Source organism: Alligator mississippiensis, chromosome 8 (assembly GCF_030867095.1).
Source record: "Alligator mississippiensis isolate rAllMis1 chromosome 8, rAllMis1, whole genome shotgun sequence".
Taxonomy (NCBI): Eukaryota; Metazoa; Chordata; order Crocodylia; family Alligatoridae; genus Alligator; species Alligator mississippiensis.
In genome coordinates, this window is record NC_081831.1 from 70754366 (window position 1) to 70779475 (window position 25110).

The 25110-nt window shown below is 42.3% G+C and overlaps 1 protein-coding gene across 3 annotated transcripts in view; it reads left to right on the top strand.

The window, feature by feature from the left end:
* TENM1 (teneurin transmembrane protein 1) overlaps positions 1–25110 on the top strand; it is a 1265690-nt gene that overhangs the window by 1049700 nt on the left and 190880 nt on the right. For 2 of the 3 annotated variants that reach the window (XM_059732824.1, XM_059732825.1), the window contains one exon: positions 10397–10635. The exons of the other annotated variant lie outside the window; for it this stretch is intronic. In XM_059732824.1, the coding sequence (XP_059588807.1) occupies positions 10397–10635 (239 nt within the window). The remainder of the gene's footprint in view (positions 1–10396; positions 10636–25110) is intronic. 3 annotated transcript variants of the gene reach the window in all.

Below are 25110 nucleotides of genomic sequence, written 5' to 3' on the forward strand. Positions count from 1 at the left end.
GGCCCCAAGCCCCATACACCTCCCAGGCTGGGCAGCAACCCAACCCCAGTCCCTCCCTGCCCACCTTCCTCCCTCCCTCTCTGTGGGGGCCTCAATCCCCCCCCCTCCCCGACTTATCTATGGGAGCTGCTCTTCAGGCTGCCTGTCAGCCTTATGCATGTACATGCACATGGTGTCCCCTGCCTGCCTGCCCTCCTCCGACTCCCCCTAGCCCTTTGCAGGCTGAGACTCTGCCGGTCTGCAGAGAGCTCTTTGCAAAAGAGCAAAACCCATCTGGTTCTTTGTTAAAATGAAAAATCCACATTTCTCTTGGGTAAAAGGGAAAATCCACATTTTTCCCCCCTTTGCTGTGGGAAACAGAAAACCCAGATCCCTGTTGATCACAGGCTAGCTACATTATGACCATTATGATATGTTCAGTTTTAAGACTTGTCTAGACAGAAAAAAATTCACAAAATTCTTAAAATTGGCAGTAGTTTACTTGACATATAGATACAGAATATAAAGTTTGCAATGTGACTTTACTTTTTGAAATTGCATCTTTAGGGAGAAAACTAGAGACATATTTTGGCAGATCGGAGGACATTTCCTCCTCCACATTATCAGGTTTATCCAAAGCTCCCTGGCTGGAAGCCAGATACACAGCCTGTATCCCTCCTTGTGAGAGGTGGATGAAAGGAGGATGAGCTACGTGCTCACAACATGGATATGTACTCTCTCACCATGCAGTCCATTGAGTTAGAGAGACCTTACAAGATCCATTTCTAACTCACCTAGTATGCTCCTTACCACCAGTGTTTCAACAAATGTAATTTAATCCTTCAAACTGGACCTCTGGGAGGTGGGTTGGAAGCTTCAAAAATCCCAGAGAAAAATTTGCTAATTTTGCCATGTGGAGGAAGGGGCAGGGCAATCCTTCTAGATCCTGAACAAAACCTGGGGAATTTATATATGTGCTCCTGGGAAAGGGGGGGGGGGGGGGCACTTTAATTAGCACAGCTCAAAGAGCCATGCCATTTAAAGCACCTGGAGTGTCATGTGTATCAGCGTCCCTGTGCTGAAAAATGGTGGCTGGTACTTTGAACTAAAACTCATTGAACAAGCTTTAAAGTGCCCAACTGCCTTTTTCAGTGCAGGGATGCTGACACACATGATACTGGAGTCTGCTGAAGTGTGGTAATTACCATGCTCCAGCAGGCTAGATTAATTGAGTCTGCTCCGATGCACTGTAATTACAACATGTTGGAGCCGCCTCCCTGCATATGTATAGGAGCCCCTGGTGATCAGCCATCATACTGGTACTCTACAAAACAGATTACTAGGCCAGGGTGGGACTGGACCAGACCTGGAAATGGTTCTTTGATAGCAGCATGTAGAAAAAGAACGTAAATTTCTTTAAATATTCTTCAGTATAATTAAGCTTGGCAAAATTCAATTTTTAGCAGTAAGTGTCAATTTTACCTCACACTCACAGACTGATGAAAAAATATTTCCATCACTAATAATTGAAAGGTATAGAAAGGGGACATAAGAATTAGGGCTGTGCGAAGCTTCGGTTGCTGATTTGGTTCGGCGGAGATTCATCCCGATTTGGAGACCTAATCGCTGAATCTGAATTGAATTGGGAGGCCAGTAAAAAGGTCTGAATCCATTCGAAGTCTCCAGATTGATTCAGAAAATTTAGGAGAATGAGCTGGACTCAGACTCTATGCTGGTAAGTAGGGGGTGGGGGACTGAAGGAAGGCAGAAGGGACCATGGGCAGACCCCCACCAGGCCCCATTTCCTGCCTCTTCCCCCAGCTCCCCTGAGCACCCCCTGACCGCTGCCCACTCTCCTAGCCCCATCAATGGCTGCTCTGCCCAGCCACAGCATCCTGGTGCTTTAAAAAAAAAATCCCCACACTCACCAGCTTCCAGGGCAGCAGCTTCCAGGGCCTCTGGGAGCTTGTGGCATTGCCCCCCCATGCAACACAGGGCAGTGGGGGGCAATGGAGATCACCACCACCTCCCACCCCTGCTGGAAGGAGCCAGTGAGTGTGGGGCTTTTTAATTTTTTTTTTTCAGCTTAGCCATCAAAATTATTTTAAAAATAAAAATTGAATTCTTCTAAACCTAAGTATAATAAAGAAGAGGTCGGACTGGAGGAGGTATACTAGAAGCTATAAAGAAGTAATAGTTCACTGTTTTCCTTATGTCATATCACAAACTAAAATTTTGGAGTTAGAACATGCTCTCCTGCAATAATACAGGAGGAAATTCATGGAAAGAGAGCTCTCCTTCAGTTATTTCATATTTGCTTCTCTTTATAGGATTTTATGCCCTGCTGATAAGCAAGTATATGGGCAGCAAAATAATGCAGAGAGAACTTTACACTTTCAAAGCACTTTACAGATGTTAACAAATTAACCTTCATGTAACCTCGGTAACCTAATTATGTGACTATTTTACAGAAGAGAAACTTAAGAGTTAAAAAATGTTTCTGAGTTCAGGTTCCAGCTAACTAAAATGTTTATTGCAAAATTTTCCTGAAATGCTATGTTTGGGCAGTATACTTGTTAGGTCATGATTTCAAAATTGAATATATTTGTTAAATGACCATTCTAAACTAGAGTAGCACTTTAGAATAGAAACACATAAGCTGCATTAACATTAATTATCTTGTTGTACTCTTAGAATTGCGCATATTTTTTTTTCAAAACTAACTTTTACTTTCTTCTAAGTGATTTTATTTTTCCTGGTTCATCCTTCAATATATGGTCAATGAAAACTAAAAAAGCTGTTGACTTGCTATTGTATTTCAGACACTGTTCCTTATTAGAGCCTATTCTTGATTGATTTTTGGCTCTTTGTCCTGCATTTGTATTATCTTTGTCCCAGATTTTTATCAGAGACTTGAGAGCTGCAGTCACCTGGTTAACAGGCTTAGCTTTCCTTGAGTGTCAAGAATTCAAATAAATGAGTCAGCAGCACATATTCTTTTGTTGTCTTTTATAATGCAGCGATAAATGGGTGACACAGAAAACTCTTTTAACATCCTCTCACATCCACATGTTCACAGGGCTAAATTTTAAATGAACTGGTAAAGTTAAGCATTAATGAATGAAAGGAAAGATTTTACACAAGCCATTTAGGAAGCCATTCCAATTTAAAATATATATTTTGCATGCAGCTGTGTTGCTAAAGGAATATATCTAATGGGCCTTTAGAAATGTTCCTTATGGTACACATGAAATAAAATCTCATTAAACAACAAGTAAGACAAAGTAATTTATCTGGATTCTTGCTCCAACAGTACTTGTGCACAGTACAACAGGGTGGGGGGCTACAGTTAATCTTAGGATGGGAGGTGCCTCCCTCCCAGTGCCACTGCCATTTGCCCCACTTCTTCCTGCCCTGAGTGCAGCCCTGGCCCAGCCCTTCCCTCCCCACCAGGAAGATGCCAGCCCAGCCCCTGGCCCCAAGTCTGCAGTAGACAGCCTGCCCTCACCCCGCTCACAAATCCAGGGGGGCACATGCCCCCCCCATGCCTCCCCCAAGGTTCTGTCCTGTGCCCTTCCTCACCCCAGCTGGGCAGCATTTACCCCTGGCCCAGCCCCACTCCCTCCCTCACTGTGGGGGCCTTGATGTGCCCTCCCCCCACGCCCCTTCTCTCTCCCATGCCTCCTCTCCCCCAACAGAGTTACCGGCCAGACACTGCTCTCCAAGCTGCTGGGCTGCATATCGGCTATTGGATTGGTATCGGTCAATATGGCTGGTTAATAATCAACCATCAATCTTGCTAAAAAAATCTTTATCAGTGCACCCCTACTCAAAATTATCCTACTTAAATTTGGACACCCAATCAAATGACTGAGTTGAAAGTAAATTAAAATACTTAAACGTCCAACCCAAAGCCTTTGCAAGAATCTTATCATTTACACATTCAGTAGTTTATTTTGCTATGAATCACCACTTGTTGCAACTGAAAGTACACAGAAGAACCATCCTGTGCCCATTTAGATTCATTTGTTTCTTTCCTGTGTGCAAGGCAGACAAATATTACAGCTGATTTACAGCAAGATTTCTCTTACATGTGTTTTTTTTCTCAGCCCCAGTTCTGGAGTGATATTGAATCTGTCTCCCCTCCCCGTGCATTTTCCCCCTATAAAAATAGTCCATTTTAATGGAAATAAGGGAAGGAAAACCTTGTAACAGAAGAAAATAAGAGACGTTCAAACCAGCAGTTTTTAAGGTGACATAGAAGATAGGTAGCAGTGACACTAGGTCCTTGACTCAATTGAAGGTCATTGCTGTTAATATTAGGTCAAGAAGAGATTTTTCTAGTGATTTGGATCTAAGAAAAGGGAGTTCTGTGGTGGTGGTAAGATGATTACCACAGCATTTTGGTTTTGGCTCTGTCCTTGTTTTCTTTTTAAGTCACGTTAAGTGTTGTTAGGATATTCTGTGCAAATTCCGGCTCGCCTGAAAATAGTATCATTTTGTATTTTGATGATATCGATTGGCTTAGGTTGTTTTGTTTTTTTCAGAGCATGAAACCAAGATGATCACCACCAAATAAGGGTGGCTATAATTTCAAAAGTAAATCAGAAATGTAACAAAAATGCCATCTTATTCTATTTTAATGGTAATGGGGCCAGGAAGGAATTTTTTTCCCTTCCTATTGCTACAGATGTAGGGTTTTGTTTTCCTTCCTGAGAAACTTTGTGTGTTGACCACAACAAAAGCTGAGGGGCTTTGGGGTATGCTGATGTTCCTGCTGGGACTTTAAAAACCCCGGACGGTCCGGGTTAGAAGGTCTTATTTCTCTGTCCAGTGTTAGACTGATCACCACGTTTAGTCTGTGGTCAGATTGGCATAGATTGTAACAGGCAGACATAGTCCTAGCACAGAGATCTATAATGATGAATGTGAAAAAGATGATTCCTTGCATATGTTAATCTAATCTTTTATGCATATCTATACAATTGGGTTTTCCTTTGTTTTCCAATTGTAGCAATGTCAATTCTGACAGGCATTGTTTCAGATTTGCCCAAAATCTTATGACAGCAAATATTTTTGGAGGAGTCCAGCCTTAGGTGGCAGAAATCTCATAGTGGTTGACTTCTGCAACTTGGTGCTTGAGTTCCTCTAGAGCAGCTTGCAAGGTTTTGCCCATGTCAGGTTAGATCTGACCATAACCTTGATTTTGCTACAAATCCTAGCTTCAGCCTAATTCAGAAATAGATTCAAACAGCATTTCCCTAATGGACATTTCCATTAATTTGAAAATAGCTCCTGTATCCATGAGATGACCTTTAAATCAAGCAAAAAAATTCTGTTCTTTTCCAATTCCTATAGAGAATACCACCTTAAGAACAGGAAATAATTTTGAGACCAGCCATTTCAGGGGATCAGGTTTTACAAAGAGTTTATCCCTTCTTTGCCTACTTAGTATGCCATCCCCGTTCATCTCTTACACCCAGAACGTTCCCCGGACTTCTCTCCCCTGAGGCTCTGACAAATCTCCCCATCCTATGTTATGAAGTTTAGGGCCTTTCTGAATCCAGACGGTGGAGTACACATGCACATTTTAGAGCAAGAAATGCTAATTACAAAATTCTTCACTCTGTGGGCAGATGCCACAAGTCGGATGGGGTCAGGTAGGGAATCAAGGATTGTGCTTTAACTAAGAGGTCACAGTTTTACATCAGTTCAGGCCTCTGCAGAATCACATATAGGCTGTGCAAAGTTTAGGCTGCTACTGAAGGTAACAGCCCAAAAGCATTAACAGGTCATAATAATAAATGGATGTATAAATCCAATTAACTGCTTTTCCTTAACATTTTTCATAACCTGTGGTGCATCATTTCTGTCTGAGCGTCACTGTCTTGGAATTATACACCGTTCCACTGCGAACCTAGGGCTGGGCAATTTTAACAGAGTGCAAGAAAAGTTAAATGAGCCAGAGGAACCTGTTTCCTTTGTTTCTTTCTTTTTTAACAAAAAGTTTTCCAAGTTGATGTTTTACACTGTGAAATCATTATTGAGCCTTTAATGTTTTTTTATTTCTTGGAATTATCAGCATAATGTTATCAAATGACTTTTATTTCACAAACAGATGCTCTGCAGATTAGGTCTCGTATTGCATTTTTTGAGTAAGAGAACATTATCCCCTTTTATGGATGTTTTTCACATTTCAGCATGAACATTTATAACTCTCCTATTTACTATCAGTGGGTTCCATCAGTCACTGTGTAATTTTTCTCAATTTCCTTACATTCCTGTTTTTTTTTAAAAGCCTTGCCTCTACTATTAGATTAAATATTCAAACACAAACCAAGGTGTACTTACATGTAAACTCTTGAACTGCAATTTTTATCATTTTTCTGTGTAGGTAGAGCCCAATTTTATAGAATTGATAACTACATTTTAGTATGTCCTGAAGTCCTTTGAGAGCAGCAGTATGCCTAGACAGATGAGTAGTCATCTAAGTTTATAAGAATGTAGCTACAGTGTAGCGTTGCAAATTTGTCTTTATGCCACCAGTGTTTTTCAGATGTTGCGGAAACATGTTTGTATGCTCATTATACTCCCCCGAACAATGGGATGTATAAACTATTATAATCTGTAACATTTTGTTGACAGTATTTCACTGGTAGATCACTTTTAGTCTAGCATTACATCATAATCTTAGTTTTATAAAAACAAATGAGAGATACATAAACTCCTCTAGCTGCAGATGTGTACACCTCAATCTACCTTGAGGGATGCGAGTTGAATTCACTTCAAATGTACTTTGATTCGCATGCTGCTCTTGTGCTACTGCAAAATCCATTCTTTACACTGTAATATTTTACCATCGAGCTATGAACCCACATTTAAAAATCCTCCTATAAGAGAATGAAATCATTGCTGGCTATTGATTACTAGGCTATTACAGCCTTAATAATAACTTTCAGTTCAGCATTTCCTTGCCTTTACCTCTGATCTTTTTTGCACTATGCACAATATAGAACAATCAATATTGCCAATATGAAACCATTTACATTAACTTAAAAAAAATCCAATAGGTTTCTATTTTTAAAGTGAAGCAAGAGAATAAACAATTTCATTTCATTAAGCCCCAAATTGCAAACTAATGAAAGAAATATTGGCTATTAAAAAGAAACAAAAATTAATTATATCCTTGTTTCCCCTAATTTCTCTTTGTGGTCCTAATTCTCCCGTGAAAGTCATGGGGAGGGGAGGAGGGCAATTGTGGAATTCCTTTCCAGCAGAAATGATGGAGAACGTGCATCTTGCTACCTACGTGCAAAAGTCTTCCCACCAAAGCAACCTGAAAACATGGTCTGACATCACTACCCTAAAGATCAGGGGAAAAAGTTACTCCAACCAGAATAACCAAGTGCTTTCTGATGACCAACATGAGGGAGGAAAGAGTGTATACTTCTATGGGCAGTTCCATAATATTTCTATCTAATGTTGTTAGTACCCAAAAACTGCTGTGGTAACACCTTGACAGGCAGGTTGCACCTCTCCTATGTACTGAAACAGATTTCCTGACATCCTGCTTGGATCCCTATTCAGTACAAGTCAATAGGATTCTTTCTCATGGACTCCAGTGGGCTTTGGATCAGACCTTAGCAAAGAAACTCAGTTAACTTGAACTTGTAATCCCTATGCAAACCACTTAAAAACTGGAAAACACTATATACTACAGCGTGGAGCTATCTGAGTGTTCTCCAGTTTGGCACAATAATTGTTAGATCCCCAAATAAGTGTATTGTACTCTGCAGTGTGAACTGTAGCCATGCACATACATTTCCTTTATGTGGTATTCTGCAAATGAAGCTAAATTTTTTGTAAAAAAAATATTTTCCTGTAAAATTACCATCTTCAGTATGTTCAAAGCACCAGAGGGAAGCCCCTGACAATGGTTAATGGAATGGTATATGCACAGCATATATATGGGCAGAAAAGTGACGTGAAATGCTTGTACAAGTGCCAATTTCTGTAACCTTTTTCTCATCTGGAGGAGTTATTATGTATGTAAGTAATTCGCTAGAGACTTTTATAAATAAGTTTTGCTCACCGTGAAATCTGCCCTTTGTGACCTGTCAGGGCCCACTGTCACTAATCCATGAAACTTGTAATGTGAGTTAACTGATGCTCTGATTCAATAATTTAACAGAAGTATTTTAAATAAAAGGGTGTTTAAAGGTAAAACTATTCTACCCCTTATTTTGTATGACCCGACATCTCTGAGAGCCATAACCTTTCCTTCAGAGTTCTATAATGGAAATGTTTAACATTATACTTAATATGCCATCACAACCATTACCTTTGTCATGAACATATATTTATCGTATCCTCAAATTCAAATAGACTTGTCACAGTATAATCATTTCTTTTACTTTGAGCGCTTGTTCCTGCTATTGTTGGTGCTCCAGAGATGCAAGATGTTTTACCACCCGGGCTCATTTGTTCTGTGCAAATTCATAGGACCAAGGGCAAAAAGGTGGTATGGACCGGTTCCTTCTCACTACTCTTGTTCTGCTCTGAAGCGTCATCATCTACAGCTTAGCTACCCCTATTTTTAGGTGATCACTTTTTTAGAGTCTTAGGGATCATTATACATTCAGCTAGAACTAACATAGCTTCGTGGGACTAAAGAGTTTATCTCCTTTATTTCTGTTTTCCTGTTTTCTTCTCCTTTGTCAGTAGGAAGACTATTATGTCTAAATCACTGTGTTTTAAGAACTGTGTATTGTGTGTTTTTCTATAAAAAGTGACCACATCACTTGTTTAGGGAGAAATATGTCCTTCTAAGTACAGGTTATTTTCACAAAGGACAAAAAAAAAATCAAGGGGAAGACATCTATGAATGTTGTTGGATGACCAGTGAATGAGGATTGAATCATGGACCCATTTGTAACAGTGGGTTCAAGAGTACAGGGCTGTTTCTTGAAACTTGGCCTCAGTCAGCTCCAGGCCTCCTTCCCCCAGGTTTTTGTTAACAGAAATTCAGTTTTCAAGAGACAGATGGTAAGGGAAAGGCTAAACTCCCTATTGAGGAGGAGGAGGAATTTCTTGCAAAAAATTCTTTTGAAAAGAGGTCAAATTCTTCATCTCTTATTCTAAGATGGCTGAGACCCTGTAGGTTTTCAGCACTTGAGGTCATGTCCTGGTATTTGTTTCTCTACTGGTCTAGGAAAGGAGCCTTCCTTATGGCCATAAAATCAGCTAGGAGGCTACAGGAATTGGGAAATCACGTCAGCACCTCCCATACTGTGTTTTATCTCAATAAAGTTTCACTTAGATCACTTCTGAAATTTCTTCCCAAGAGAGTTTCAGAATTCCAAATTAACTTGTTATATGCTTACCTATACTCTTGCCCAAACCACTTGAGTCATTAAAAAAAGGAAATTTGCTCTTAGATGTCAGAAGCTTCCTGGCCTCTGACTTGCAAAAGATGAGAAGGGATGACATTTCCATTCAGCGACCTTCAAAGTGGGTCTTTGAATGTATGCTAAGAATTATCTAAATACGTGCTAAAAATTATCTGAGACATTATCCATCAGGCCTGGGCAGCTTCTGCGGTTTTCATTAAGACTGTAGCTGCCATTGGCATAAACCAAGCAGCAACATTGGGTTTGATACATCCTCATGTAAAGCATTTGCTAGTTCAGACATCTGATTTGGATGCCTCTTTTACTAATGCAGCCCTCCTGTACAAACTAGAATAGGACTTCAGTCATTTACTGCCTTAGTATTTAATTTAGGATTAATCTGTAGTGTAATGCATACAGGAGAGGGGAGCAGTCAAAGGGATTGTACTCTCAATAGTTCAAATAAGAATGCTAAACCAAAGTTAGCTACATTTCCACTAACATTTCTTCTTCTTCTGTTCCTGTCGGTTTTTCCCTGCCCACCTGTGCTTTGAGAAGTTCATTGTAGAAAAGAAACGAGAGTGCCAATGTGTCCTACATTCTCTTGGTCCTGTCCGTCTGCCGCACAGGGTTGGCTAGGTAGGGTGCATGTGTGGAGCAACAAATAGGCACTGTTGTCAGAAATTGTCCCACCTCCGGTATTGAACACGTGCACATCTAAGTGGAATACCCCGAGGGAATGTGTGTCAAAAAACTCCTGTTACTCTACAGGCAAGTAATGTGAACTGTTGAGGGAATAGTTCAGAAGACATTTACTGGTCATCTCTTTAGTAATAAATGAGTGGAAAAGACATGATACAGTGTAAAACTCGAGACTCGGACCCCAATGCATGTCGCTTCTGTCTTTTTGTATGTCTTTGCAGGAATACCACGTGTTGATCCAATGATGTTTGTTTAGTTCCTTTCCCTCTTTTTTTAGAGAATGAGTTTGGTTTTTACAATATGGCTCTTTGTCTTCTCTTTCATAGGCATTTCCTATTTAAACATGGATCTGGTTCTTCAGCTATCTTCAGTGCAGCCAGTCAGAACTATCCTTTAACATCCAATACTGTTTACTCTCCACCTCCTAGGCCACTTCCCAGAAGTACCTTTTCTAGACCTGCCTTCACTTTTAACAAACCTTACAGGTGTTGCAACTGGAAGTGCACTGCTTTGAGTGCTACAGCTATTACAGTTACGCTGGCTTTGTTGCTAGCCTATGTTATTGGTAAGCCTCTGTTTCTTTTCTTTACTGAATGATTCTTAACTTTTCCGTTCAATGATCACAGTTGTTTTCATCTTAACGTCAAGTATCATGTTTTACTAATAGTGCTTGCAGGGGTTGGAGCCGGGTGCTGCTTTGTAAGTTCCAGCAAGCAAAATACAACCTAGGCCAGAGGTTGAAAATAACACAGAGCTCTAATTAACTTTATACTCTATTAACCTCAAAAACTGCCTAATAGGCAAAGAAATATTACTCAAGATGGCATGTTTACAGTAGTCCAGGACTCCCACTGATTTTAATTGCTGTGGCTGACCATTTTTTTCTTGAATTAAAAAGTTGCTCTGATTTTCACACTAAGAGTTATAACTCTGGCTGCAACTTTTAAATTATGTTGAAACCTTTCGATTGGATTTTCCCTTGATCACAATTTTTAGTTTATTTCCTCTGATCCCAAATTAAAACATTGGTACTTTCCCCTTAATCTTAGCTTCTTTGACTAGATTTGCAGCTGTCTTAAAAAATACTTTGTATTTTGTGCCATATATTCTTTCTAAGATGTGTTCTGCTGTCCCTGTATTGAATTTATGTTAGAGGAAAAATGTTATGCAGATTGAAATATGCTCTTAATTAATTTCAGGCTCATTTTTGCTAGGCAAATAACTGCAATTTTGTCATTACAATGCACTGACAGAATTCATCAAAATGGTCAGAAACTCCTTCCTTTTTTGGAAGAGGAATATGGCAGGTGGGCTTAGAGTCAGCATGATTAAAATCATACTTGACAGGAACACTTTATTAACTTTCTAGGTGACATTTTATTTTGACTAAACATTAATTTCCACAGTTGGATAGTTTTGCTGTCTGAAGCTTATGTTATATACATTTATGTTACATTTTAAACACACATTGCAATGTTCAATAAGCATGGCAAATTATTTTTGTCAATCTGGACACGTGCATATGCTGCCTCACTTGTTCACTGTCTTCATTTAATAGTGAGAAGTTCGCAGGAAGGGAGAGACTGAAGTATCCACTGTTTACTTCAACCTAGAGCAGGGGTCAGCAACCCCCAATGCCAGAGCATGGGAGACGAGGCCATTTTGCTTGGCATGCCACAGTTGGCCCAGGCTCCGGGCAGCTGCTGCCAGCCACGGAGCCTGGGCTGCTTGCAGCGGGTGACCAGGAGGCTGCTGCTACAAGCAGCCTGGGCTCCATGGCGGGGAGCAGCTGCCCAGGGCCTGGGCTGGCTGTGGCTAGCAGCCAGGAGGCAGCAAACAGCTTCACTGGGGTCCAGAGTCCCAGCTGGGCTCCACGCTGGCAGCAACTGCACGTGCACCTCAGGGCACATAGCGGGCAAGGGTCCAAGGTTGTGCTGCCCCAGGCCCCTTTGCAGCCATGCGCTTTGTGACATGCGTGCAGCTGCCACCACCACAAGGCCCAGCTGGGGCTCTGGGCAGCTGCAGCTAGTGGCAGACAGGCTGCAAACAGCTGCGTTGCGGTCCAGAGCCCTGGCGCTGGCTCTGTGGTAATGGCAGCTGCACGCGCACCTTGGGGCATATGGTGGGAAAGGAGCCTGGACCAGCACAGCCCCAGCCCCTCCCTTGCTGTTTGCCCGGAGGCATGCGTGCACCTGCCACCGGTAGCAGTGATTGGGCCCCCCACAGGCCCTTCGCTGTCTGTCCCTACCATGCCAAGTCAAGGCATGGGTGAAGGCTGGGGTGTTTTTGGCATTCTGGCCACAAGTGTTGCTGACCCCTGACCTAGAGTACAAGTATTACTGGTTTCATCTGCAAACCGGCAACAGCACTTAGTAAAAAATAAAAAAATAAATAAAAATGGCAGGATCCATTTTTGTTTTTCATAGTCCTTGAACAAACTCTTTTCACAGTTATTTTGCAGTACCAGCAGATGCAGATTGGCGGGTTCCTGACCTTGCATTTAACATATAATGGCTGTGAAAAAACAGGCGATTCAGGGCTAATGGCACAAAGATCCTTTCCACTTTGCATTTGAATTTCCAGCTTGGTCCAGTTAATAGTGACAAAGCCATTTGGTTGCTGTTCAGTGGCCTGCATCATGAGTTTATGTTTTCAGTCCAGTTTCTAGTAAACAGGTGTCTGTCTTACAAAAAACCTCTGTTGCCTCTCATATGCTCCCTCACAATACATTGTAGAAGAGTGTTTGACCAAAAGGGCACAGAGGCTGAACTAGCTTTGCAAATGTACCTACAAATGAGGCATTATAGCTGTGGCTTGCATTGATGCTGTTTGCTTGCACTGCATTCTATAATCTGTACACGTATCTTCCAGAGATAGAGAGTGGGCTTCAGTGTCCGGCACCAAATAGTACTACCCTAAAAACTCTTTGTGCATGTGTTCCTGTCCCCTCTTTTTACCTGTCTTTTGCCATTTGTTTGATTAAAAAATTTAATGAATGCATATTTCTTAATGGACCTGAGAGAGATGAAATTCATCTCAGTGGAGTAAAACAGCACACATGGTAATTCAACAATGCTACCTTGGCATGTCTGTTGGTGACGAGAAGCCTGCTTTGCTCTGCAAGGTTAATTTTGTCTAAGAAATTTTGACAAACCCAGGATCTTCAAAGAGCGACCTACCTCCCGCATAAACATTTGTTTATCGTTTTACAAAATAATATTTCAACTGTATAATCTTGCTATGCCGTAATGCTAGGGGATGTATTTTAAAGCACTGCCAGAAATTGCATTATTGTTTATTCCATTGAAAACATACAGGAAAGGCTTTTGTTTGTGGATAATAAAAAATGTTGGCTAGGATTTTCAAAGCTATAAGGGATTTGGATTCCCAATATTCCATTGAATTTCAAAGTAATTTGGATGCTTAATTCCCTCGGGTTCCTTTGAAAATCCCTGCCATTGATGTCTCCTGCTTTGCATTTTTCACTCCGTGAAAAGCTGCTTTTCCACCCAGTGCAAACCTGCTGGAGTGTTTTGTGCTGTCACTGCCTGAATCCTGCTTTGGTCAATTGGAGTCCTGCCTGGCTAACTGGACCTCTCGCACCTGTCTGGCTAGGGTCTGCCCAAGGCAGTCATATAGTAATTCAGCAGCTAATGGAACTTATTTCAAATGGAAAATTATCAGGGCTCATGCATTTGTATTGAAGGCAAATGATAGTTTTTACTCACATTGACTCAGTACTTCGTTTTTTGTATAGAAAGCTAAGCAGAAGTAGGCAAGGGAAGCACAGTCACTATTCCAGTCTGTGAGAACAGTATAGGCCAGCATTTCTCAAATGGCGACTCATGGCTCATAGATGAGACACGGAGTGGCCAAGAGGGAGCACGTTGAAATAGGCAAGAGCTAGGACTCCAGAGGAGCAGCCTAGGCAGAGAGGAAGAAGGGTGTCTCTTCCCGCACTCTTGTTTCTGTGCTATACTGTTGCTGCTGCAGTTTGTCACACATCCTTTCCTCTCTACCAACACTGTGGTCCATTGCAGGATTAACACTCTTAAAGGCAACTTGGTGCATATCTCCAGGTGCCCTCAGCCTCCCAGCTTTAAAGAGCTTCCCCAGAAGTAGAGTACAATGTCCAGAAAGGAAGGAGGAAAAGAACTAGAACATCTCCCTAATTGCCACTCAGCTACAGACAGCACCTGCCATCTCTCCCCTCTCCAGCATTTCCTATCAGTCTCCAGTACCAGTGTCCCTCGTCTTAGAAAGCCAGCTTAGCAGCATTCAGTGCTAACCTCAGTATCTAACACTTAGATTCAGTATGTAGCCCATGCAGAGCTCCCTGAAGGAATTTAGTCAAAAGCTGGTAAAAGGCTAGATAATATTAGCAAGGTTCTCAGAAGCATGGGCGACTGGTGCCTCCTAATACTGGGGGAGCACCAGCAGCTGATTGCTGACCGGAGGGGGGTCCCCCAGCATCCAATCAGGGGCGGAGAGAGAAAAAAATTGGGGGGGGTGGAGAGCATGCTCATGCCCACACCCCCCACACGGGAAAGTCTGCAAGGGAAGCTGCAAGGGGAAGGGAAAGGGATATGGGGGGGAGGGAGCAAGGCTGGGATTGGCATTGGGCAAGGATCAGACTCAGGGTTGGGGTCTGCTGCAGCCCTGCAGCTGCCCCTTCCCCCATGCTGGGGTCATTGCCCAGCATTGGCCCTGGCTGCCTCCCCGCACCACCTGGGGCTGCCCGGAGCTGGAGCAGGGCCAGCCTTGGCTGTGCCCCCCAAGCCGAAGGAGACGGAGCCCCCAAAACCCCCGCCCAAGTCATGCAGGAGCTACCGGACTCCACTTGTCCCATGACCCAGCCTGGCCGGGGATCCATTCACCATGAATGGGGCCCTGACTGGTCCATGTCATGGGGCAATCAGAGCCCAGTGGCTCTTCCAGGGCCGCAGCACATTGGAGCCAAGGGGCTGGGAGAACGTGCTGCCCCTCCCCTGGCTCCCATGCAGTGCATGCAGTGGTGGGAGCCACTGGCCTCCAACTGCTTCACGTCCTGGCCTGGCCGGGGCCCCATTCATGTGAATAATTCACCCCTGCCCCTATCCCGCTCCCTCCTGCACTGTGGGTGTCTTGATCTCCCCCTCCCTCTCCCCCGCCAAGAAGCCTTACTTACCTGCCCGTGCCTGTTGGGCTGGGCTGGCTGCAAGCCAGGCACGCCCCTCCCCCCTGCTGCAGCAGCCTGTGGCTGGGTTGCACAGCGGCAGTGTCAGCGACCCTTCTCAGGAGGGGCCTAACCAATCTCAGGGGGTGCACATGCACCCACATGCACCCCCTATGCATCGCCAATGCTCAGAAGGGAAGTTTTTACATAGTGATGCAATGGGAAAGTGAGCTAGCCCATTACCACTGTGCAATTGTTTAAATCTATTGGATGTCTAGTAATCTGATTCAGGGATAGATGCCAACAGCCCATAAAGTCTACCCTCCATACTAGGCTACCTGCTATCATTAACAAAGGTTGGGATAAACCCTTTCTCAGGGCCCCATGCATAAACACATGTACATCTGTTGGTACAATATGCCGGTGTTAAAATACTGCCTTTCAGTTGTGTGACAGACATGAATTTCTTTCAAAGATATGAAATAGTCTGTAGGAAAGACAGGAGGGAAGAACTTTTTAAATGTAACGTAGCCCTTTTTTATACATGTATCTTCTATAGTAAAACACACTTCTATTACATCTCTGAACTGGAAAATATGTGCTAAACTGAGAAGTTGCCAGCGATGTATAGTTCTTCTTGGTTTGGTGTATTTATTTACTCATGAAAGGTTTTCAGTTATGTAAGTTCTATAGTAAATTCAGATACTCGCTAATTGGGCTATTCAGATTTAATATTCACTATGCCCATATCTGGGAGGTTAAATATTTAAATGTGTTCATGATCTGCTCTTATGAGTCAGATTCCTTAATTCTTTCCCTTTTGTTAGGGATGAATAATAGCATATAAACTATTTTGAAAGTTCACTTGCTCCATAGAGTTTCATATTTGCATATCTTTTCATGCCAAGAATTTAAATGTTCATGTTTTAAATAAGAGCAGGTGAATGTACAAAAAGACTTTGTAATCATATTGGATGCAATGCTCTACAATTAAAATTTGCTCTAACAAGTCTTTTCTTTGCACTCACTGTGAGTTATATTGGTTCATATTCTACAATTCTCACTTGAGGAAAGTTTCAGTAAAGTTATAGGACATTTTGCCTGAGTAATGAATGACTACAGGTTTTGGTCCAAGATGTGTAGCTTTATCATTACTGTAGCTGGGCATACACAACCACGTTCTGTTCCCATTGAAGTCCATGGCGAAGCTCCCATTGGCTTCTGCTATGCAAAATCAAATGCCTATAACTGTTACTTTGAAGGATAAAGGGGAGTCTGCTAATGGCAACATTCAGATTTGCCCTATCTGTCTTTAAAAAATTACCTGTTGTAGTATAATGATGAGTTGCTATTCCAGGCCAGATAAACCCAAACCATAGTTTGTTAATAGACAACTTTACTTCTATGCTTGTTCAGTGACTATACATTATGATTTCAAACCAGTTTCCTCATAATCGCTTTTAGGTATCTATAAAATCTATATATCACAACTAAAATAGGCCCAATCCTAAGCTATAGATTGATCCTCAACATTAATGGGTATTGGGTAATGGAATAATTTTGAAAGATGGCTCCCATATTTATAATGAACCAATCCAAAAATCTAGGCCCCAGCATCCTAAGATATGGTGGACTTATTAATCAAAACTTGGCATATTACTACCCAGGGCCTTTGTTGCTATCATTGACCATCTATTGCAGTTTCAAGACAACATAAGGGAACTTTAATTGAAAGGATTTATTCCTTTGGTGTTGTCTTTTGGGATACTGCTCAATAAGATTTTTTAAATACATTTTTTCTGCTTTCTCAGTATTGGTCAGTAAACTGCTACACGTACTGTTTGACTGTTGTCACTGAAATAAACACAAGTATCCCAAGGAGAGCAAGGGAAATATATGGTCCTATAAATGGTTGTTTAAAAACCAGCGGAGGCTGAAAATCTGTAGTCGCATTATTCAGTTTACCAAATCTCCCCAGCTACAGAATGTACATTTTCTTGTTAGGAGAAATGTCTGTGAATAGGCTGTAAACTCACAGATGTTGCAGTGAGGCACAGGAACTGCTGATTTCATAAAAAGAGATATTTGGTGTGTTGTCATCTCTTCACTATAAATCAACTCTTATTTCCCACTGAATCAGAGCTCATATTTGTGCTTTTCTTCCATCCTCTCATATATTTTGGCAACAGTGATGCATTGGTGCCAGTCTGCAATACAATTGCTTGAATTTACAAATAAGTCCTGTGAAGAAATCAGAAAGAGAGCTGCCCATAGGCAACACACCAGGAGAAAGCTAGGTTAATGCTTTTCATCAGTGTTTAAGGGAGCATGGCTCCAGCTTCTCTGATGATCCTTGAGAGTTGTATCAAGAGTTTGAGTGGTTAGGAGTTTATTAGATTAGATTAGTTTATTAGATGCATCCTGTTGCTGAATGAGTCCATATACAAGACAAAACATGTGAGATCAACCAAACCTGCCTCTTAACGTGCATGCTTTCTGTAGCACATAAAAACTGTCTGTATGTTCAAAGATTATGTATATCTTTATGCATATCTGAAAAGTGATTCATTTGGGGCAAGCCCTTTCCAACTTTGCTGGAATAAGCCATTTCAAAATTGAGAAAGTAGCTTACTCTTCACAAATATTGCATAAAGTAAATTGCAGCTGAACCCAAGGTACAGATGCAGAGCTAGAGACTCTCCTTCTCAGGTCTGCACTTCAACATGTGCCCTACAAAGGGATGGAGCCCAAAGTGTCAGCAGTGTAATATATCTTGTGGGTCTTTGTAAAACTGTTCTTTACTTTAAACCTAAGGTAGCTGTCATCAGCGTAGATAATACATTTTACATTCGTGTACATTAATCCTTTATTTTTTTGCACCTAAATAACGCCCATGATAATTTATCAAAGACAGATTGTGGATGAGGAATTTGAGAAATGAAATAGACCTATGACAAAATTAGCTTTTTCTGAGTGGATGAAAGAGAAGACACATGCAGAGATGGATTGATATAGGCCCAAATCCTACAAATTGCTTCACAGAAGATAACGACCCTCATTCCCTGCCTATTGACTTGGGTATTTCTCTGAAGAGGTTCATAAAGTAACTTGCCATACTAGTAAGATATTTTCTCATCTTAATTGATAGCCATAGTACAGAGAAACAAAGCTCACCCCTTGACCTATTACAGAATCCGTCAAGACAACTTCTGTAACAAAATTGAAATCTCAACCAGGCAAAAGTATAATTGTGGGTTACAGGGGTGTAGGTTGTAGCCGTGTTGGTCTGAGGACATAGGCAGACAAGGTTCTTTGGGTGTCGGGGAACGAAGTTGTGTTTCTTGCAAAGGCTTAGAAAATATATGTCGCTGTTGAGTTTGGCTTCTTTCTTTTTCATGTATTTAAGTTGGTCTAATAAAAGATATCAGATTCACCCAAAGAACCTTATCTCCTTATTGTGGGTTATAAATTTAAAAGGGTGATTCCTTGTTTCTGATTCATGATTGTTAATCATAAGTTTAATGTTCTGATATGTTTCAGGGTATTGAACCAAAAAAATGTCACTTCCTGGGCACATTTACACATGCAGTTGGTGCAGCTGAATAAACTCTGGTACAATTCGTGCTAGAGTTTATTGCTCCCAGGCACAGTGTTATACGTATGCCCAGGATTGCAGCATGTTGAGCCAAAGCAGCGCAGCCAGGGCTGGCAGGTAGCCTGGGGGTCAGCCGGCCAGCCTGGAACTGCTCCCCACTGGCTCAGTGGGCTGCAGAGGGGCTGGCTGGGGCATAAGGGTGATATGGTTTGGGGCTAGCCAGCAGGCAGCCCCTGCACTATAGCACCTTCATGCCCCAGCTGGTACATGTGTATTTTGCCCCATCTATATGTGTATTTTGGTGCACTAAATAACTCTGTCATAGAATAGTACTTGTATCGGGCAGTACTATCCTACAGTGGAGTTAACTAGTTCACTGCAGGCTAATAGCACCGTGCATGTAGATGGGGATTCTTTACTGTGGAGCTAATTAGTCAACTCTGCAGTAAAGTGCATGTGTAGATGCACCCCTTGGGCTTGTCTACACAAGAAGCATTAATGCGCATTACTATAATTTAATGTACATTACGGGCGTATGTCTACACATGTGCACTCATAATGTGCATTAAAAATGGCAAAATTAGGTTAATCACACCTAAATTTCATACCTGCAAATGCAGGTATCAAGTTTAGGCGTGATTAGTTAAAGTGTATTAACGCACATATAAATGCAACCCAGCAATAACTTTCTGCCCAGCCTCTCAGGGCACGTGACAGGGCTGCAGGGACTTGACACTAACTTTAGTGCCAAAGGGTGCTTGTACACATGGCAAACTTGGCCTTTAAAGCAGCTTAATTGCCCTTTTGCACTGCTTTAATGGCGTTGCTATTTACACGTTCAGCAGCGTATTCCGCTCTAAATTCGTGGTGATGTACACATTTGGCAGTGTATTTTGCTTTAAATGACTTTGTTTCGTAGCAAGGTAAAACCCATCCAAGGTATTTTAGTTTGCTACATAACAAAGTGCCACAGTGCACAGAGTGCTGGAAGCCCAGACGGGCTTGGGAAAACTCAGGCTTGGCAGGCTTCCAGTGCCCCATGTACCGTCTCTGCTGCTTTCTCCCACCGCCGATACCTAGCCACCCCCCTGCTGCCTTCCCACTCTGCCCCAGGGGCAAGCCAGCCCATTCCTGGGTGGTCCCAAGCAGCAGGAAGGTGGTGGGGACAGTGCCCGTTGCACTGGAGCCTACCTGCCTCTCCCGTGGTGGGGGGGCGAGCTGCCAGCAGGCCAAGCAGTCCCTGAGATGAGGGGGGCCCCCTGGTCCTTACCTCCATGGTAGCGGCACCCCCCAAGCAGTACTTTGCCCGCTAGCACCTGACCCAGGCAGTCCCAGGGGGCACCACCACCATGGAGGAAAGCACCAGGCCGCGCATAGCTCAGGGGCTGTGCGACCTGGTGGCAGCTCATGCAGGCAGGCTCAACTGAGGGGGGGCGGAAAAAGAAAAGCAGCAAGGAGCCTGATCCTTTTGTGTGTTCCTTTGTTTTTCTCCTGGAGCCTGCCTGCCTGCCTGCCTGAGCTGCACAGGACCTGGTGCTTTCTTCCATGGCTGCAGCGCTCCCCCAGGACCACCTGGCCACAAGCTGCCGCCAGGTCACACAGCCCCTGAGCTGCACAGGGCCCAGAGCTTCCCTCTGCGGTAGCAGCACCAGGACTGGGGGGGGCCGTGACACACTGTGATGTCACGTAACATCACAGAAGTCCCTAAATTGAAACAGTGGGTTTTTTTAATAGATTTCATAGATAATAGGGCTTTAAGGAACCTTGGAAGATCACTGAATTCTGCCCTCTGCCCCAGGGGTAGGAAGTCATCTAGGTCAAAGGATCCCAGCAAGATAGGCATCCAAATATTTTTTTAAAGAGTCCAGAGTAGGTGTTTGCACAACCTCTGGAGAGAGTCTACTCTCCGAGCCCCCAGGGTCTGGAATACAGACGTTTTTCCTTATGTCCAGCCTAAAACGGTTTTGGAGGAATTGTGACCATTTGACTTTGACATCCCTTGGGGCGCTCTGGTGAATGGGCGTTCCCCCAGATTGTGATGCACACCCCTTATATACCTATAGGCAGCCGCCAGGTCACCCCTGAACCTGTGCTTTTCCAGGCTGAAGAGTCCCATGGCTCTGAGCCTTTCCACATAAGGCTTGTTCTCTTGCCCTCTGATCATACGCGTGGCTCTCCTCTGGACTCTCAAGCTTTTCCACATCCTTTTTAAATTGTGGAGCCCAGAATTGGGTACAGTACTCCAGCTGCAGCCTCACCAAGGCCAAGTACAGTGGGAAGATGACATCCTGAGATGTGCTTGAGAAGCATCTATGGATGCAAGCCAGTGTTTTGTTCGCTTTACCAGCTGCGACATCGCATTGGTGGCTCATGTTCATCTTGTGGTCAATCATGACCCCCAAGTCCCTTTCGGCTGTGGTGCTAGCAATCGTAGCACTACCAAGCCTGTAAGCGTGATGCAGGTTTTTTTTTCCCTGAGGTAGAGTACTTTGCATTTTTCTGTAATGAATGTCCTCAGGTTTTTATCCACCCACTTTCTAAGCCTGTCAACGCTGGATCACCAGCCTATCCTCAGGTGTGAACGCTTTGCCCCAGAGTTTGGTGTCATCAATGAAGTTGGCCAGTCCACTTCTGACACCGATGTCCACGTTGTTAATAAAGATGTTAAGGAGTACAGGCCCAAGGACAGAGCCTTGGGGGACACCACCAGTCACAGAGCACCATGATGATTCACTTCCGTCACTCACCACTCTCTGGGTCTGACCTCAGAGCCAATTCCCCAGCCATCAGACTGCGATGTAGCTGAGGCTGCAGTTGGCCAATTTTTCTTTGAGGAGATCATGGGATACCAGATCAAAGGCTTTTTTAATGTCCAGATATATGACATCAATCTCTTCTCCCTTGTCCAGGTGATATACAACACAATTAAAAACCCACCATTTCAATTTAGGGAGACCTAAACCCCCACCACATGTACAAGCACTCAGATGTACTAACTTTAGTGCCAAGTCCCTGCACATGTAGACACCTCCCAAAATCTCTTAATGTGCATTAGCTTAATGCGCATTAAATTTAGTTGCACTTAAATGCAAGTGCATTTACGTTGTGGTGTAAACAAAGCCCCTTAAGCCAGTGTAATGCCAAGAGAAAGAAAGAGACATCTTTCTGGCAGGTTCTGAGGATACTTTTTAAATGGCATAATTAAAAGTGTGTTTGTGACGCATAATCCTGGGGGATGGATAATACCGGTACAGGGGTGAAAGATGCATTTTAATTTCATGGCTCTGTAATAGTAGCATCTTCACATATATATAGCTTAATACATGTTTGCTTTCTTTGTATTTAGCTCAGTATTGATAGCTAGCGGGTGAGTCTACACATGCCTATTAATGTGTAACAATAAGCTTCAGAGTTTATTTCTGCTGGGCGTGCATCTGCACATGCACCAGGAATTGCAGTGCAGTGACCTAAGTCAGAGCAACCATGGCTGGCAGGTGGCGTGGGGGGCCAGCCTGCCAGCCCGGGGTTCCCACCTCCCCCACCCAGTGTGCTGCAGAGGGGCTGGCTGGTGCACAAGCGTGCTTCAGTGTGGGGCTAGCCGGCAGGCAGTCTCCACACGGAAGCACACCCATGCCCCGGCCAGCTGGGGCAGCATCTATACATATACTGCTGCAGAGTTTTTTATTCTGCAGCAGGATAGTACTTGTATTTACAAGCACTATCCTGCTGTGGAGTTAAAATAGTTTACTCCAGCCTTATAGGGGTGCACATGTATATGTTGGGATGTTTACTGTGCAGTAAATTAGTCTACTGTAAACATCTTCTGTAGATGTGCCCAGTATTAATTTTGTATTGCCATTCTGTAATGGGCTATCTCAATATTCTTTATCTGCTGTGATGACAAATCTTGATTAGATAAGCCGTATCATAATACTAAGAACCTAAGATACTTATGGAACAAATACAAACACAAAAGTAAAAATGGGAGGGAAGATAAATGTACAAACAAGTCTTTATTGGTATAAGAAGCTGTAGTACTGATTTTGTAGCTTTCTACTAACTCACTGTTTTTTAATAGTGTAGAAAGCTATCCAGTAGCTTCTGTTTTAATGATTTGACTATAGTCAGTCTTCACTTGATCTGAGAAAAGAATAACCATTACATTGTAGAAATTTGCTCTCATAATATGTGACCCTATCAGCATATAATACAAGCCTTCAGTGTCACCAGTCTTGGTGTTCAGAGGTGCTTGAAACTCTGTACTCAAGTCCTCAGCACTTGTGATAATCAGACCCATAACTCTTTGGTTTAATTGCCCATCGGTTCTAAGATGCATTAATTATTTTAGACAGAAACATGCGACATCCCCCATGCAAAACAAACTTGATGTTATCTCACTCTTTCTGACCAGGCATGGGGACAACTATTATATCTGAACATTAACATTATACAAGAGGTTAAAAATGTTGAAACTACTATTTTCCATTTCATCCCATCTTTCTTGTGTCCCATGTCACACTGTAAACACCAGTGGAATAAGTTCAGATCTTCACAAGTTGCAAGACAGGCTTTAAGAAATATATCTCAGGAATGTCCTGCTCTATAATATGACTTGAATTGTTTCCCACAGTAGTCAGAAAAGATGCAAGATAGAGAAGATATAAATAATTAGCTCAGGAATCTGGAAATTACCCAGGGAAACTTAAGGGCAGATATGTTTAATTTGCATTGAAGAGTAGAAGAATACAATCTCCATTGCTAATCTTTTCATATATAAAAAGAGACCCAGCTTTGCACCCCTTCGTTACACTGGCAGAATATTTCTGTGGGATCACTTGTATTAAGTGTCCATCATAGTTTCATAGCTTCATGATTTTGCAGTCTATTTCTAGCTTTCACTAACAGATACCAACAGCGGCTTAATTTTGGACTTTTTGGTCATTTTCAGCCTCATCTCAATTATGCTGGAAAGAAAGTTTCTATGAAGGCCAATTTTCCAGCATTGTGCTATTTGTTAAGGTTGTTTTTGGTTTTGTTTTTGGTTCTGTTTTGTTTTTGGTTTTTTTGAGGAGGGCGGGGGTGGCGTTTTATTTTGTTATCTGTCCCTAGTTCTGAGAAATGGTCTAGTTTGAAAAATGAAATCAGGTTATTCCTTATATGAGTGAGTTGAATGAAACTCCACGGCTTTAATTGTCCTGAAGATTTTATTTGTCAGATATAAAAATATATTACTTTGAAAGAAGAGAGTGCTTAAAAGTCAAGAGGGACATAGTCACCATATGGCACAAATCTTCATTTCATGAAATTACCTGGCCAGATATCACATCTCTTGCTTCATCATGATAAATCACATCCAAATTAAAAATGTAGGACTCATGAAGCAGTATTGATCCTTGTAGTAACAGAGTCTCATAGCTTAGTCATAGCAGAATAGCATTAGCATGTTATTTAGAAGACAGGATGAGTTTAAGGAAAGACGAGCACCCCTCCTACAAAATAGTACTCCACAGTGAAACTCTGATCCTAATTCTCATTACACAGCATAAATTACATTTACAGTCCCCTTACTTCTTCCGTATACTGCCAAAACAGTATAAAGGGATCTTGGTATAAATGAAAATCGGGTCATTTATTTTTAATCTTCAACTGAAAAGTGATGCACATCATCACTTTATGGCATGGATTAAATCCAACTTTATAAGCAGGGCCAGCTTGTAGTTGAGGAAACTAAATCCTTTTTCTGGTATCTGGAGAGTATCTGACCAGGTGTGGAAGCAATGATCAGTTGATAATGCCTGTTACATCAAAGTGACTGTAATTCTTAGACTTACCAGAGGATGTTTAAGATTTCCCAAAACAAATACAGGTAGCACAGTAAGCAACATGAAAGGCAATTGGTCAGTTAATTAGAGAGACTTCATATTTGTGGGATTTTTGTCCCCTAAAGGCAATCATAAGGTTGGATAAGTGCTCATTGCACAAGACTTTTTTGTCATCTCTCTACAATTGAGAGCCTATTTTGCATTTGAGCCAAACCGCACATTTCATATACTGCCAACCTTTCAGCACACAAGTTGACAAGCTGTGCTTACACAGAAGGTAGATAAGAATAAATTAAATTAGATCATTGGCTTTGTAGCAGATGGTGGGTTAATCCAGTTTACAAAATGAAATCTGGGAAAAAAAAAATGCTGGTCTCTTCCTAACTCCTTACCTGAGTTTGCTGCAAATGTATAAGATACAAGTTACTTTATCTAGAATGTCCGTGTTTTAATGAAAAGTTGAACAAA